We start from the raw sequence: 17484 nt of genomic DNA, 5'->3' as shown, positions 1-17484 counted from the left end.
CACATTTAATAACTATACAATATACGTACTATAAAATAGACTATAGAGAAAGCAGGTCTTTCGTACAGGTGTTAGCACTGTCAAAGAAATTATATTGAAAATGACACAGGAAACTAAAAAAATAAAACCGAAGCAAGTAGAAAAAGAAAAAAGTCAAAAGGAAGAGAAAACTGAAAAACATGTGAAAGAAGACACAACTGACAATGTTAAGTTGTATGTAATATAAAAACCTAATCTAAAAAGGGTGTAAAAATATTATTGAAAACGCAATTTATTTATGTCAAGTGTTAACTTTATAAATTATACATGATTATAGATAATATGTTATATTCTTTATTAATGTTTATTAGTATTTTTTAGTAATATTGTTTCATAGGTTAATGTTATTTTCGTATGTTTATATGTTATTTTTGTTTCTTTTTTAGCATAGCTTAAAAAGTTCATATTATGTATAAAAATTAATTTATAATTAACTTTTCTCAAATTATTTTATCAATATAATTATGATATAGTTATTTTGAAATTTATATAATACTATTATTTTGCAGAAAATATGGACCTTCAATAAGATTTCCTTATCAAAGAGTGTGGTCTCGTTCTGCCCTGATATTTCCAGCGTTATTTATAGTTTGGTATAGCAGCAGACAGGGTAAAGAGATTTATTTAGCGAGACAAAAAGAGATTTTATTAAGTCGCACGCTGAATGTTGGATGTTCAAGTGATTATGAAGCAGAGACAAGCAAATATCCAGAATGTGTACCTGAAAAATGTGGGAGGATAGTTACAGATAAATTGGTATCATCAACAGAAACTGACGTCTTATTGAAAATAGCAGTAAGTGGTTTGAATTTGGGTGGTTCTGATGGAGGTGCAAGTATTTTGGATCTTCATTCTGGTGCACTGAGTAAAGGTCAAGGTTTTATAGACATTTATACTTTACCAGAAGCAAAAAAGATATTCAATAGTGCTGATTTTGCAATTTATAAGTATGTGAGTTTTTTGTAGTTTTTAAAAATAAAATTAACTTTACGTTGTAATTGTATAACATTTACAGAGTAGTAAAAACTAAAATACAACATGCAGTAGCACATAACTTTGGCATACCTTCAAACAAAATATTTTTAACAAAGCCAACTTTTTTTTCTCGAATGACTAATGTGTCTGCAAAAACGATACATGATGAATATTGGCATCCTCACGTTGATAAGGTGCATAAATTATTTTTGATTAAATAATTTGTAATATATCTTTTTTAAATTGATATTTTTGATACAGGAAACATATGAATCTTTTCACTATACAACTTTACTTTATCTGAACGACTTTGGAAGGGATTTTGAAGGAGGCCGATTTATGTTTATAGATAAAAATAACGTGAAAACTATAATAGAACCTCGTAAAGGTAAATAATAATTGCAAAAAGTACTGTTAATGAAAGAAAAGTAATATTACTTAAAATTTACGTTATAGGTAGGGTATCTATGTTCACTTCAGGTAGTGAGAATTTACACGTAGTTGAAAAAGTACAATCAGGAACTCGATATGCGTTAACCATATCTTTTACATGTGATCCAAATGCTGCAATTTCTGATCCAAATCATCGACTAAAACAAGAAAAATAAAATTATTGTATAAATAAAAATTCATTATAATTTTATATTGAAAGTTTACCTTTAAAATGTTCCTTCTAATAAAATATTTTATTTCAAAACATTTTGTTTTTGTACATATATTAAATATTTATATGACATCAGTATTGTATAAAAATTTATTGGATTGTAAGAGAATGAATTTAAATTCATAATTTATTTTTTTAATATTTGTTTTTTATTTACTTATTGACATGATACAAGAACATATGACAAATGCGTAATGTATGCGTTTGATGACAATTAAGATAATTATGAACATGTACATAATTATTGCTAATGAAAAAATATAGTATAAATAGTTGCTTTTGACAAAGCATTAAGTATGTTATGTGCAATATATTGTGAATGTGTATAAATATATATAGGATATATATGTATTGAACTTTATCACTGGAATGTTTCTATTTTATTACATTTATCATATACACTATTCAAAAGTGTAAGAGTGGAAAAAATGTATAACAGTTGTTAATCATTATCTTTGTTAAATGTTTTTTGTACATTTTTTCTATTTGTTAGAAAAAAAGTAAATGTTTAAAAAATTTAAATTTGAAATAATATTGACATTGTGTAAAATTTAATAAACTGTGTAAGTGTATATATATATATATATATATATATATATGAACACTATATGTTTAAGTAATGATAATTGTCCACTATAAAACCATTACAAAAACCTATAGTATATATAAGTGTTTCTGAACGTGTATTGTGAACATATAATACATAATTTATATATGTGCATAATTTAAAAAAACAAAATCATTCTTTTATCTTGATACCTATTTTTCATTCCACAACTCAAGATATTTACGATTAGAAAGTAGAGAAACTGACTGTATAACTTAATAATACAAATGATATAAACAATGCATATAGAGACCTAACAAAGAAATATTTGTACAAAAGAAATTTCACAGAAAAATATATAAGAATCATTAAATATTAAACATTAAGTTTTCATGATCTTCATCAATATCAATGTACATTGAGAGTTCTTCGAAATATATCTATGCAACATTTATGTACATTTAAGTAATGATATTAATAGAAAATTCTCAAATAATTTTATAAGTTGAGACATATTTTTTACAATCTTAAAATATTTGCAACTTGTGATGCGTTCTTTCCTACTAAAATGCTCCTATGATTTCCGGGTATCTCTTTAACTTCCACATTATTGCAAATCTATAAGAGTGAACATATAAGAAATTAAAAAATGAAATGTATTTATATGACTAAATTAATCTTTCCTACGTAAACGTAATAATTACCTTTGATAAACCATAGTCATTATGTAGAGGAACAAAGCTATCTTGAGCTCTAAGTAATAGAATATTTCCATTATATTTCTCTGGTTCATAGAAGAAGGACACTTTCAATTTCTTGTAAAACAGTAGACCAGCAATTTTTAAGTCTTCAGATTTTATATTAGGTTCGTTTATTATTTCTACCACTTTGTTTAGTACCTCGTCAGTAGTGGATAACTGTTTCAATATTTCGTATGCCTAGGAAAAGAAAAAAGAAAAAAAGAGGATAAACACATACAATAAAATTATAAAATAGTATATGTAAGCAGAAATAAAAAATACCTGAAGGAAAGTAATCTTCTTATTGAATTGTCTGACAAAGTACGATAAAGCTTTTCGTAAACCGTCCGCAATCACTTCTGAAGTATCTTCAGTAGCATGCTTTCCAATTTCCAGAGAATGTAACTTCAAGAAATCCGGCGAACCGTCAATGAGAGTTAAGTTCGTCTTATGCCCAGCTTTCTCTAATTGAACAGCCATTTCAAATCCGATACAAGCTCCGAAGGAATATCCTACTATGTTATATGGTCCTTGATTTTGGATCTTCTGCATTTTCCTCACATAGAAATTAGCTAACGTCGATACAGATTCTAACGGACTATCTTCTACACATTGGAAACTCCAAGCAGGTCGGTTTAATTCACCAGCCAAAGTTTTGAATGGTGCAATAACTCCTTCAATAGCGGGAATGAAAAACAATGGCTGTCCGCTCGAATTCATTGTCTTCAATGAGACAACAACCTCAACAGGTACGATCTCCGTATCTTCAAATAAGAGTAGACCACCATCGTCCTGCATCATTACTTCCTCAGTTTCGTCATCATTAGAATCATCTTTTGCTTCTTCTGTAGAGTTGTCTAATTTTCCTAATTTGTCGAATGTTAAATTACGAATTTCAAGAGCAGATAACACTACATCATAGTTCCTCTCGAGGGTTTGTTTAATTTCTGTTCCCATCAAAGAGTCCATTCCCAGATCAGCTAAAGTAATATTACCATTAACCGATTCTAATGCTTTAATGCCCAAGATATTAGCCACTGCTTGAACAACACTAATTTTGTTTGCATTTTCTGCAGAGTTATTTTTATTTCCCAGAACAAATGAGGATAGAATCGGATGTGGCTGTTGAAGGAATATATCCATCGTATCGAGACAATTTTGTATACGCTGCGGCAAAGTACCACCAATCTCAGTATCGTTAAAAGCACCCATTTTTTCTGTTAAAAAAGAAGAAAAAGGAGAAAGACCATAACAAATATATCCAAATGTTTCATAAAGTTACTCTCTTAAAATCAGTAAAAAAAAATTTACCTAAAATTATACCGACATCACCAATGGCTCCCCATTGAATAGCAAGACCAGGTAAACCAACTGCTTGTCTTTGTTCTATTATTCTTTCCATAGCAGAATTTGAAAGACCATAATTAGTTTGGCCTAAGTTACCTCTTCCGCTTGTAATGGACGAGAACACAACAAAGTAATCTAACGAGGAACATTCGCGCGATACTATATCCAGATTCTTGGTTCCGACAATCTTAGGCGACGCTGATATTACGAAGTCAGATTCGGTCAGATTTTCAATCAGACCGTCTCGCAAAACAGCTGCCAAATTGAATATACCACCAACTGGTGCCAATTGATTACTTTCTCGTATAAGTTGTTTCGCTCCGTTCAATGTTGTTATATCTAGTGTCGAAACCTTTATCTGTGCACCCATATTGCGCCAGCGACGAATGCACAACGCCTGGAAGCCAGTACGTACTTTGGATCTCGATGTTAGGACTATGTATTTTGCACCACGTAAGACCATCCAGTATGCGAGTTCTAAACCAAATCCACCGAGACCACCAACTAATATGTATGATTTTTCAGGATTAAAGTATGTTCGTGGAATAGCGGAAACAACCTTCGATGCTGGTTGTACAACTTTCTTCGTTTCCTCCTCTCGAATCTTCAACAGAACTTTACCAATATGTTTACCAGTAGCCATATATCTGAACGATTGTTCAATCTGATGTTCCGAAAAGATCGTGGAAGGAAGTGGACGAACAGCACCGCTCTTTATTCCTTCACTGACGAGTCTTACAACTTCTTGTCTCTCTGGCCCATCAACTTCACTGATGGCGTCCAAAAGTATTCCATGGAAAGACGCGTTCTTCAAGAACACGGACATTCCTAGTGGCGAATCTTTTGACAAATCGTACTTTCCAATTTCGAGAAAACGACCACCTTGAGCGAGACATCTGACGCTAGCTTGTAGTTTCTCTTCGGCTAGCGAGTTAAGCACTATGTCTACGCCATGTCCGTTAGTTTCATTAAGTATCAGCTGTTCGAAGCTAGTGTCTCGAGAATTGCCGATATTCCTGTCAGTCAATACTGGGAACATTCTCTTCAAGAAGTCTCGCTTTTCTTGCGTTCCGACAGTGGTGAATACTTTGCATCCTGCGTGCAGGGCTATGGATATACTCGCTTGCCCGACGCCTCCACTACCAGCGTGAATCAGGACACTTTCACCGGGCTTCATACGACCTCGAACGCAGAGAGCATAATAACTGGTAGCATAAGCAACTGGAACGGTCGCTGCTTCTTCTAAAGACCAATTGTCAGGTACTTTCCACATGAAACCAGGATCAGCCACAACAGTAGTCGCCAAACCACGTGCTGGCACCATAGCCATAATTCGTTGACCCTTGGAGTCACGTCCAGAAAATTCAAGACCTAGTATACAATCTTGCGTAGCTAAATTTCCGGGAAGAGCGTCTGGTGGCAGCTTTCCAGTCGCCAACATGATATCTCTGAAGTTTAATGGCGCATAGTATACAGAGCACAACTCTGTGTTTGGGAATTTTTCTGGCTGATAATAGCTCAATGGGCTTTCAATCCATCTTAAACTGCTCAGATCACCTCTGTTCAAAGCGTTAATGTAAGCGTGTTCAACTTGAAGAGATTCTCTATTTTGCTGATCTAATTCAATATGTTTGTAGGATCCCCATTGACCTCCTCGTAGAACGTTAGCGACCAACTGTTTGTCCAGTTGTCCAGCATAAAATTTATTACTTAAGCTAAATTTGGGCATGTTCTTATCTTGAATGAAAACGTAAGACGCTTCTGCACCACCTTCTTCGAGAAGGATGCAATTCATAAGTCCAACCATACCTGTAAAAAGCATCACGTGTTGTTACGATTATTAAAATTATTTTAATAATTTATGGAAATATATATTTCCTTATACTTTGTGAAAAAAAAAAAAAAACACACTTACCAAACAATTCTTCACCCTGACAGACGAACAAGGGTCTCTGATTCTCAGCTACGACTTTTTTCAAGGCTGCTTTGACACCTTCTACCCACATATAATTCTTTTCCGTCAGTTGTATAACAATAGGATCCGGTCTTACTTTCTTCTTTTTGAGTAAAAAATAAGATTTTCCAGAAACGATCTGCTTGGCTACATACGCTAAATCTGGGTCTGTCAAATTAACGTCAGATTGGTCCGTTTCTTCCAAAAGTATAAACCCTCCATCTATTACACTGTCCTTTAAATTTTTCAATACATGTGACAAATTTCTAGACAATACGTTGCTAGCTATTACGAGATGTAAATCTCGGCCAATTGGTTCTCTTTCTTCGTTGAGTTTTACAACTTTTATATCTCGCCCTAAGTTGGCGTAGTGCTTACGCAAAATTGCAGCTAGTTGTAAATCCCCCTGAAAAATATATTAAGTAAGTCTTTGTATATTTTTTTTTTACAACTATATAGTTGTAAAATAATTACATTTATCAAAGGTTGTTCATAACACCATGTCTGTATGTGAGGCAAGAGTAGAGAATCCACAGGACGATTTCCAGACGCTTCGACAATTTTGATCTTGATTCCATATATATTTTCGAAAACCGTTAGTAGTAGTACATTAAGGGCATGAATTTTAGCCTTCTCTGGATCTTGTACTAATGGTTGAGAATTTTGATAAGGCATGAACAAGTATCTCTCAAGTCTAGGAGATCGGAACTGTTCTTTCTTTGCAATCAAAGAGGCTTTCATCTTTCTAATCTCAACACCTCCTGATTTAATAATATCAATATTTGGATAATTGTACACTGGAACACCCTCATCTTCCTTATAATTTTTAACGAAATCTAAATGAACAATAGGGTTTATGGCAGCATATTGCAAGCGAACTGGCACGTACAATCCTCTAGAATCTTTTCCAAGAATGGTGAATTGAAGCATAGTATCAATGAACGAAATCCAGTCGTTCGACCAGAGAAGTCTACCAGAGACTCCACCATTGTGGACTGATTTAATTCCCTGGAAGATTCCTGTATAATTGTATCCTCGCAGTCTGAGTTCCTTGTAAATGTCAGTGGGATTTAATTCCACTACTTCACCTTCATTTTTCACAATTGGTACAGGTACATTTAATAACATTTTCTCAACATTTTCCGGTACAGAAATTGTTCCAGTTACAACAACGGATCCACTCTCACAAATCTCGAACTCTCCAGTGCCCATGAATATGTTGATCAAAAACTTTATATTGCCTTCCTTCGGCATAATGGTAGCTCTTTCGAATTTTACATTCTCAAATGTAACCGGCAATTTCTCGTAGTCCGTCCCATGTAGTTTCGCGTAGGTTTTCCAAGTAATTATTAGGTAACCAGTTGCAGGGAAAAGTACTCTTTCATCGATACAATGGCCAACTAAATAAGCATCCGTTTCTTTGGCCAGATTTACCTCCACTACATTTTCACCAAAGGATTTAGATTTTCCTCCAAAACTGGCAACTTTCCATTCCACAGAATGGTCCCATCCAACCAAGTTATTGATCATTGGTGTACCACGACCAACTGGATATTTAACTGGTGAATACAACTTAGATACTTTGGGCTGTCCTCCTGCCAAGTATAATTTTCCTACATTTTCCAATAGGAAGTTCAGATTGTTTGTATGACCTCGTTTGTGTAGGCTAATATTGGTCACAGTCGGCGGCAATGATCTACGCAAGATTGCTTGTAACAGACAATGTGGTGCAATTTCAATAACTATCGCGTTATCTGGGATATGAGATAATCCTTGGTTAAATAATACAGGCGACAACAGGTTATTCACGTGATAAGCAGCACTGCTAAGTTGTGCCAATGGAGTGCCCCAAGCTGATTCGGGAAGCGATGTAGAAATCCATCTGGAAGATCTTTGTTTGGGATTTGAGATAATCTTCTCTAACATGACACGAAGCTTTTGACCTACTGGGGCTATATATTTACTATGGAAAGCGACACCAGAACTGTTTACCACTTTTGCGAAGATGTTATCCTTTTGTAAATCATCAGTGAATTTCTTGATAGATTCGACTGGTCCAGAAATTGTCACAGAGTCTGCTGAATTATTGCAGGCTGGTATTATGTCTGGTGGGCATCGAGCTGCTGTTTCTTCCCAGCTTAATCCTATAGCAGCCATTGCGCCTGGCTCCAATTTTGAGTCCATGATTGTCCTCCCTCTCCAATATGCAGCCAGAACCGTTTGTTCTGGAGTAAAGGTGCCATCTGCATAGGCACAGCCTAATTCGCCGACGGAATGTCCAATAATACCATCAGGTTGAATACCCAGATGTGTTAATACATCTACAAGTGCAACTTGAATGGCTGCAATTGACACAAACGAGTACACAACATTTTCATCAAAGGTCTCGGCCGTTCCATTTTGAATAAGATTCATTAAATCGACTCCTTCAGGTTTCAAAGCATCAGCACTTCTTCGTAAACTCCTCTGAAATACGTCGATAGAGAGCAAATCTCTACCCATTCCGGGCCATTGAGATCCCATGCCAGAGAATACAAACCAAATTGGACGATTGTCATTAACGTATGGACTAATTTCTTCGATCTTAACGTCTCCAATAATAGAATATCCCCGATGAAGATGACCAGCTATGTTATTCGCATGAATATCATGAAGCAAAGCAATGAATTCATCGTCTTTTTCATGTTCTCCCGCTTTGTCTAAAAGTAACTTCACAGCCTCTTCAGTACGACCAGATACAGTGATCAATTTGGGTATTTTATTGTCTAGAATTGGCGATAACTTTGGTTTAGGATTGCTACGAAGAAGTATATGAGCGTTGGCACCGCCAAAACCGAACGAATTCAGGGCCACGAGTCCACCTTTCCACGGCATGTTCTTATCAACGACTTGCACACTTCCGTCGCTCAATGCTGGTATGTCTTTATTCGGACTCTTGAAATGCAGATTACCTGGGATTATACCGGATTCCATAGCGATCAACAATTTTGCCATAGAGCATACCCCACTGGCTGCTTCTGCGTGTCCCATGTTAGATTTGACGGAACCAAGTAGCAGAGGACCTTTTCTACCTTTGCAGAATAGATTTGCGATAGAATTGATTTCTTGTGGATCTCCCACCTTGGTCCCTGTTCCGTGAGCTTCCACGTAAGCAACGTCTGCGGGATTGATACCTACTTCCGCGTAAACTTCACGCATTAACTTGTTCTGCATGTCTCCACTAGGGAAGGTAATTCCTTGACTTTTGTTACCGTCGACGTTAGTCTTGGAATGTAAAACAGTGGCGTATACTCTTCGCGCATCCTTTGCTTTTTGCAGAAAGATAACCGACACAGCCTCTGATCTGACATATCCTTTGCCATCGGCATCAAATGCTCTACACGCACCATCCTGAGACAACATGCCTAATCGATGAAACTGAAGAGACATCTGAGGCTTTAGGAGAAGGTTGCAACCACCGACGATAGCTGCATCACATTCCCCTACGCGAATTGAACGAATTGCGTGATGCATGGCGTAAAGAGACGAAGAACACGCTGTGTCTACTGCATAACTAGGACCGTTAAAATCGAACGTATATGAAATTCTGTTTGGAAACATAGCCCTGCAGCAGCCAGTTAATGCGTATCCTGTAAACAAATATTTAAGTAATTATTTTATTATTATTACCGTCATTATTAAGCTCTTAACATATTATTGCCACAAATATTAGGTTTACCTACCGTTAATTTTTTCCGAATCAATGGTCCAAAATTCATCTGATTCTGACGATGAAACACCAATGAACACACCAGTCTTGGATCCCTTAATATCGTTCGGATTGATACCAGCATCTACAATTGCCTCGTAAGTTGCTTCCAACAGCATACGCAACTGTGGATCCATTACATGAGCCTGCTTCGCATGAACCCCGAAGAAGGTGGCGTCGAATGATTTGAGATCCTTCAGTTTACCAGATCTCTCCGGTAAACCATAAAGACCGGTAGGCCAACGACGATCATCATCTGTGATCATATCGATGCCTTCAAATAAATTTTTCCTAAATTCTTCAATGTTTGCGGATTCCGGGAAACGACCTATAAAAATTTAAAAAAAAAATTAAAAATATTAAAAATAGTAAGAAAAATTATAATTTATAAATACGTAGATGCAATTCGAAATGCATCTATACAATATCTAATTACCCGAAAAACCGCTGATGACAATCTCGTCGTTGAGATTGTATGCGTTGGTATTGCCATTCATTATAGTCGGTTCTCTCACAATGGGTGTGTTTGTACTTTCAAATTGAGCTGGCATTGTGATAAATACTGAATGCAATTCTTCTTTATACACTCTTTATTTTTGCAGAATTTATCGAACGTGGAAGCGTAGTGGACTGTAGGCTGAAAATAAAGAATAAATAAACGTGTTTGAAAAATATATTTGGAATAACCGCATAATTTGTTATATTAATTTAACACGTATGTATATGTATAAATTTTTAACATACAATTGCTCTTTTCTTTTTCTCTGGCTAATTCACTCGGCAGAACAAATTTCTCAACTTTGTTACTGAAGTTAAAAATAATTTCTCTAATCTAAATATGAAGAAATTCTAAAAGGAAGAGACAGTTATGTAAGAATATCAATTGAGATTATTATTTCGATAATTAAGGCAGATAATAAAAGTCAGTGATAGTCAGCCGTATCCCGTTAAATATTTCAAACGTTTCAACAATCGTATATTAGATTACCGTGGAAGTATCTCCACTCGCGACATGCGATTAATTGAGTGATTTCAATTGAATTCATTCCCCGGTAAATCAGTTTAGCGGTGACTTTATACGCGTAAGATACAACTTTGCTTGTCGGTGTCACCAATCGACTTACATACATTTGTAATTATTTATACATATATATTTATATTTGATAATTATTTATGGACTTCCATAATATAATTTGTATATGATAATTATTTATACATATATATTTATATTTGATAATTATTTATGGACTTCCATAATATAATATGTATATGATAATTATTTAATAAACATTAAGTAACAAAATCGTATATTTCATGTAACTATCACGTGCCAGTATTTTATATTATATTAAATATTCATGCGATAATTAGAAAAATACCAGTTCTGACGTCAATTTCATTCGAATAGGAAATTTGAATATATATGATGAGATATGAATAAATTAGAGGTTTTCATCTTTACATAATTATTCGATTAGCTTTTGATTGAAACGCAATAGTAGAACACGTGATACAGTGTTGACCTGACCCCAACGCGGAGACGCGATATAAATTATATCATCCATCACACGTTACAAACTGTTACATCATAATTTGTTAACGCACTTCATGTGATAAAACTTATGATTCGTGTATGTCATTTATGTATGATTGTTAATTACGATCGTATCATACGATGTTCTTTTTTCCTATATATATATATATATATATATATATATATATATATATATATATATAGCAGCTTAATCCGCAGATAATGGATCGATTTACAAAGATTCACGATTAGAACGGTCGCGCGCACGAAGATATGATATTTCTCACGAGAACAGTTAATTAACAGATGAGGTAAGGGAGTAACGTTTCACGTTGATCTTCACGGTATCTTTTATTAGTATTTATCAAGATAAATTACATTTTCACAATTGGTGTACTATATTGACACCCGGCAAAGCAAAATTTTCCATTCAAAATTGTCATTTCGGCGATATTTTGGATGAAGTTGAAAACCAAGATTCATTTTCCACGAAAATTATTTCACAGTTTTCAAAATATTCGCAAAAATTTCTCGCTAGTATCATAATGAATTCTGTCCACATACGTGTAACGTAAAGTATACGTATAAATTTCACACGTGACTAAGAACAAAGGAAAAAAAGTCTTAGATTCCACTTTACCCGGTCGTCGTAAGATGATCGGTAACCAATGCTGATGAGCTGCCACAGGCGCACAATTATAAGCATAAATTGCCAGATAGCATATATTTTCTCGGATACTATATGTACAATATAGATAAAGAATATATTACAATATAGATATATGTACAATATAGATAAAGAATATATATTCTATTGTATATAGCGTTACTCATGTACATCGTCGAGAATTGCATTACTGGATTGCTCCAATTTACTGTACATATAAAAGAAACTTAATAAATCTATTTACCTATTTATATGTATATAATGTGTGTAAATTGTTTATGTAAGCGGAGAAGATTCGATGTAATAATATATGATTGTCACAAGAAGGCAGAAATATTTCAGAGATATATGCACGTATATAGTATAGATATAAATGTATGTCTAATTTTTATTTCCTCTTTTTTTTTTCTTCTTACAAATTATACGCTAAAAACACGAATATCATCTTCCTAAATCTCGTAGCAAGGTGAAATTATATCATATATCGAATGAAAAACTGTTACAGTCCTCTATTTTCGCGAGATCATCTCTCGAATTTTTTTCCTCCTTTTCATCTTTTTTTCCTTCCGGATATTCATTGCATACGTACACGCGCTTATTTTATTGTCACGTATGATAATTGTCGCAAATCGGGTTGCAAATTCTTGTATTTCTAATCTTTACTCTCACATCTCCTGATCTTAGAAACTCGTAATGATTCGCCAACTTTTTTCTTTCCTGTATTTTTTATTTATTCAAAAGTCAATATCTTTAAAATAGACAGTATAGTTACCGAGAAAATATGCACGTATACTCATAAATATCTTATAAATTCAAATCATAACATGATTAGCATACGAAATATGTAAATGTTCGCACGCTTCTGGTGTGTGAAGAATTGCTGATATTTAAACTATTATAATTTCATGTGTCGACTTGGGCTGATTTTAAAACTATTCTTATTTATTTTATTCTAAAACGTTTTTACATTTTTCTTCTGGAAAATACTATATATTGGATTGCAGGAAATTGAAAATTTCTTGTCATGATTAGATTGAAATTTTCCTTTACAACGAGGCTCTAAGACTCGATGTACGACTTTTTTTTCGCCATTTTATTTGAACTTTGAATATTAAACTTGGACAACGAAAATTCCAAGAAACGTTAATATTTCCATCATAACTCGCCTTCAATCTTTAAATCCACAATGAAAAAAATTGTTCAGTTTTTACATATTACGACAATTTATGGCATTTATAGAAAAATATCTTCACAGTCCCACAAATTATTGTGAAAATATCTTAGAATAAAATAAACGACGTATTTGGAAAGTAGACACATCAAACTAAGACTGATTGCAGAACGTTATTTTACGAAATAAACATTTGATCAACAACAGTAATTCCTTTGAATTAAACAACTTTTTTAGTGAAGTTCTCACGCTATTGCGTCAAATGCAAAAGTTGTTTTTTTTTTTTGCATTATAAAATCTATTTGAAATTATAAATAGTATGTTACGTGACACTTCTCGTAAGATATTTAATTGTATTTAAATGAGTTGAAACGTAAATGAAAAAACATTGAGAGCAGCATTAAAATTATTGAACAAGTATTAAAGAATATTAAAATTAATGTTCAATCTTGAATACAAAATATATATATATATATATATATATATATATATATATATATATATATATATATTGAATATAAAATATATGTATATACGCAATTGATTGACAATCTGATGTTATATGAGCCTCCAACTGACGAAATCGTTATGAGATTGTCACAGAAATAGTAAGTACTTATTACGCTTATATTATTTAGCAATTTAACTTACATATTTTTATTTCTATTTCTTTATTCATGTTATCATAATTACCAGCTTTTACTTCCCAATTCTATTGCTTTACAACAAAACTGCATTTTATTTCTGTTATGAACTATTACATTATTTATGTTAACATAATTATTAGCCTTTATTTTCTAATTTTATGTCTTTACAACAAAACTGCATTTTATTCTTACGTTGTTATAAACTATTACAGTATTCATATTATCATAATTACTAGCCTTTACTTCTTAACTCTACTTACCTACAACAAAACTACATTTTGTTCTTAATTTGTTGTGAAGTATTACATGAAGGTCGAATTTTTGCAACGTTACGTCAGCTAGGAATTTATATGTGAATTAATTTTACTATTATACATGTGTGTATAATAATATATTATATATATAATTTATGTTTGCTTAAACGATGAGACTTTAATTTTTAACTTTTAACGAGATTTTACAAATGACATTGAAGAGAATAAAGCATTTAATCATCGTTATTAGCTTTGTTATCAAAGAACATAATATCCGTACTGCACGCGTATATCGAATAATTTCATCGCGTAAAAGAATACAGCTAGACAAAAACTGATCACTCAGCTTTAGTGCTTCATGAGTTGGTCACGTGTTGCGCAGCGCAGGTGACTGTAGAATCAAAATATCTGTATCAATCAATGTAACGAATTGCATTTTCTACATATTGACGTAAATAAATTTTTTTCAATTTTACCATACCAATATTTTTGAATGGATTTACATCATTTAAAAATTATGATAATATTTTTTAGATTTTAGATATATTTGATTGTACTCATTCTGTACGACAAGTTTTGAAGTCCTTTTTCAATCATGAGTTTGAGAAGACACGAATAAATCATACTAGATAATTCTATAAATGATAATAATTATAATTATTATTAATTATAATTATAACAATAATATAGTAATGAGAGTTTGAAAATTACTAGGGAAAAGAAAATTTACTAATAAAAAGACACTAATTAATTAGATTATATTGGCAGATAATTGTTCATCCGAATTTGGCCAATTTTATTTATGCTTACGCCTGCTCATACTTTTTGTTGCGTTACTATCCAATCGTTGAGGATACTACGTGTACGACGCAGTAGTAAAAATTTATGTGAGTCAGACTAACACTGGCCACAAGATTAAACACGCGTCATTCGCATCGAATAAATATACAGACTAAGCTAATATCGACATGAGAGGTTCATTCGTGGGTTTCGTCCTTCTGAGAAAAATATATCGGTTAATATGCTTCACTGTACGCAATACGAATAAAAACTACAATACACATATAGATAATACCAGTCATAGAATATTATTCAAAAATAGTTAATAATCCATTTCTCAGATAAATTTTTTTGTTATCGAAATCAAACGTTATTTGATACAAACGTAAATTTCACGGCTAATCTATTAGATAATATTTAACGAGCGATTAGATTTATCATAAGATGATGATATTATGAGATTGTACTGAATGTGATATATATTTCGTGAAATCTCTTAAATGAAAATTGATAATCAAAATTAATAATTAATCGCACGATTAATTATCAACATTTTGAATAATATCACAAGTTATACTTTAATCGGAGCTATAGAAATTAAATAATTTTGATTTCACTATTACCAAACGTTTGCGACATAAAATTTGCACAGTTATAAAACAATAGGAAAATGTTTCACGGTTCTACAAATGAAACGTTGTATTTTTATTACGCTTGTAGGATTAAACAGTTCGCAGGAATGATAACAGTCAGGTACGTGCTAATGGATTTATATGTTAACGTGGCAATGACATTTTCACATTTAAACAGTTGAACATTTAATAACATACAATTAATAAGTCGAGCAATTCTTTATAACGTTTTCCCGAAGATATGCGTGCCACAATTATCGCAATAATTTAAATAATATTCAATCAGTAATCATATTTTGATAAATTTATCAATGGCAAAATGCTCAATCTCACAGTATTGGAAGTAAAATAACACCTACCTTACACGTAGATATAATCCTGACAAACAACGCCAATTCCCGAAAAATCTGCTGTGTTCAACTAACGTACACTATCGACTTAATATAACAAATAACGTAGATCTTGACGGACGACTTATAATAATGAGAATGAGCAGACAACGGAATGTGTAATGATATTTAACTAGAAAAATGGCCCTAGCTTTTAGTAATTTTTTTTAAAGAAGCGACGTGCGGTTTTTCTATCGATATAACCAGTAACACCACGAGCACGTCACAGAAAACTGGCTAGCACCTAGTCCGTGAGCATCTCGTTATTATTGAATTGGACAGACCCTATGGTCTGACATCAGACCATGTGGCGTCGACCAATAGGAATTCACGTTTCCGGTACGCACGCGCATGAGAATGGACCGGCGTTCTATCTTCCGTTGTGAATATTCCGCTTTTTCTCTGAATTATATTTATTCTTTTGACTGACACAGCTCTCCTTAAAATTTGATTGACTTCGACTACATGCAGCTGTCACATGTCAACTTGTCACGTTTTTATTTTATATAATTTTGAAATTATCGGTGTCGATAACTAGCAACTGGAATCGTTTGCCGCTATAACACGACGCGAGGAATCGATATTTTAGTGCAGCAATGTAAACGGCGGATTTTTAGAACATTTGCAAATAGATCCAATTATATGTAATTATTTATAATAATTATATTTCGTAATAGTGCTGTTGAAAATATTTTACGTAGTGCAGGTCATGAAGAATGTTAGAAGATTTTTTGCGTTTTCTGTTCGAAATGTTTAATTTATCTGTAAAAATGGAGGCGCTAAAAAAACGTTTGAGCCTTTTGTTACTCCTGTTCCAAGTTATCTTTTTTGTTTTTATAATAACAAATTATAATAAAACTAGAATTTCTGCGACAAAATTATTAATCTTATGTAACATAGCACTTTAACAGAAGTCGCTGACTATTTATTTTCTTATTTTATTGAATATTAAAAATCTCTAAATTATTAGAGATAATGAAATTACCATTAACAGGAGGAAATATTATAAATTATATTATTAATGCGCTGAGAAATATGTTAATTGGGCCTTGTCAAAAATAAAAGAAATATTATTTATTTGACATGAATCTATCTTCTATTTTTCTATATGTAAAACCTAAAGTTAAGTTCGCATAATTATTAGTTTATAGTGTTTAACTTTTTACTGATTTCAAAAGAGCCATTAAATCTTGCGTGATATGTCTTATTTTCATATGATCGTAACTAAAATAAAATTAGTCAATTTAATATATTTTGATAGAAGAAAAAGTATGTCCCCTCCTTGCCCCTTATTGATAACACTTTGAAAAGGTCTTTGCCATTGCCTCCAGTTATGTCTTCGCCACGTGTTATATCACGTGACCCGAAGAAAGAAACACAAGATATAGCTTTAGAC

At 32.8% G+C, this 17484-nt stretch overlaps 2 protein-coding genes across 2 annotated transcripts; one reads left to right on the top strand and one right to left on the bottom strand.

Annotated features, from left to right (window-relative positions):
* The first annotated feature begins 7 nt into the window (after positions 1–7).
* Positions 8–1708, top strand: LOC122527260 (2-oxoglutarate and iron-dependent oxygenase domain-containing protein 3-like). The gene is made up of 5 exons (XM_043651272.1): positions 8–213; positions 549–986; positions 1055–1208; positions 1276–1402; positions 1471–1708. The coding sequence occupies exons 1-5, from the start codon at positions 101–103 to the stop codon at positions 1620–1622; spliced, it is 984 nt and encodes a 327-aa protein (XP_043507207.1). The 5' UTR covers positions 8–100; the 3' UTR covers positions 1623–1708.
* A 96-nt stretch (positions 1709–1804) lies between these two features.
* On the bottom strand, positions 1805–16343 carry LOC122527253 (fatty acid synthase). The gene is made up of 9 exons (XM_043651263.1): positions 16059–16343; positions 10451–10651; positions 9989–10342; positions 6741–9895; positions 6228–6672; positions 4277–6121; positions 3248–4182; positions 2930–3163; positions 1805–2843 (listed from the first exon to the last, which is right to left on the bottom strand). Exons 2-9 carry the CDS (start codon positions 10563–10565, stop codon positions 2745–2747), a joined length of 7182 nt encoding a protein of 2393 aa, XP_043507198.1. The 5' UTR covers positions 10566–10651; positions 16059–16343; the 3' UTR covers positions 1805–2744.
* Between the last annotated feature and the right edge of the window lie 1141 nt (positions 16344–17484).

The sequence above is a fragment of the Frieseomelitta varia genome, unplaced genomic scaffold, assembly GCF_011392965.1.
Source record: "Frieseomelitta varia isolate USP_RPSP 00005682 unplaced genomic scaffold, Fvar_1.2 scaffold_214, whole genome shotgun sequence".
In the NCBI taxonomy this organism is placed as follows: domain Eukaryota; kingdom Metazoa; phylum Arthropoda; class Insecta; order Hymenoptera; family Apidae; genus Frieseomelitta; species Frieseomelitta varia.
Note: the sequence above shows the minus strand (reverse complement) of the source record. Positions and strands in the feature narration are given on the sequence as shown.

Coding starts and splice junctions, on each gene's coding strand:
- LOC122527260 (XM_043651272.1), top strand. CDS start 101: ATGACACAGGAAACTAAAAAAATAAAACCGAAGCAAGTAGAAAAAGAA. Junction 214..548: donor ACAACTGACAATGTTAAGTT/GTATGTAATATA, acceptor ATTATTTTGCAG/AAAATATGGACCTTCAATAA. Junction 1,209..1,275: donor GGCATCCTCACGTTGATAAG/GTGCATAAATTA, acceptor TTTTTGATACAG/GAAACATATGAATCTTTTCA.
- LOC122527253 (XM_043651263.1), bottom strand. CDS start 10,565: ATGCCAGCTCAATTTGAAAGTACAAACACACCCATTGTGAGAGAACCG. Junction 10,343..10,450: donor TGTCATCAGCGGTTTTTCGG/GTAATTAGATAT, acceptor AAATTTTTATAG/GTCGTTTCCCGGAATCCGCA. Junction 6,122..6,227: donor TCAGGGTGAAGAATTGTTTG/GTAAGTGTGTTT, acceptor TGCTTTTTACAG/GTATGGTTGGACTTATGAAT.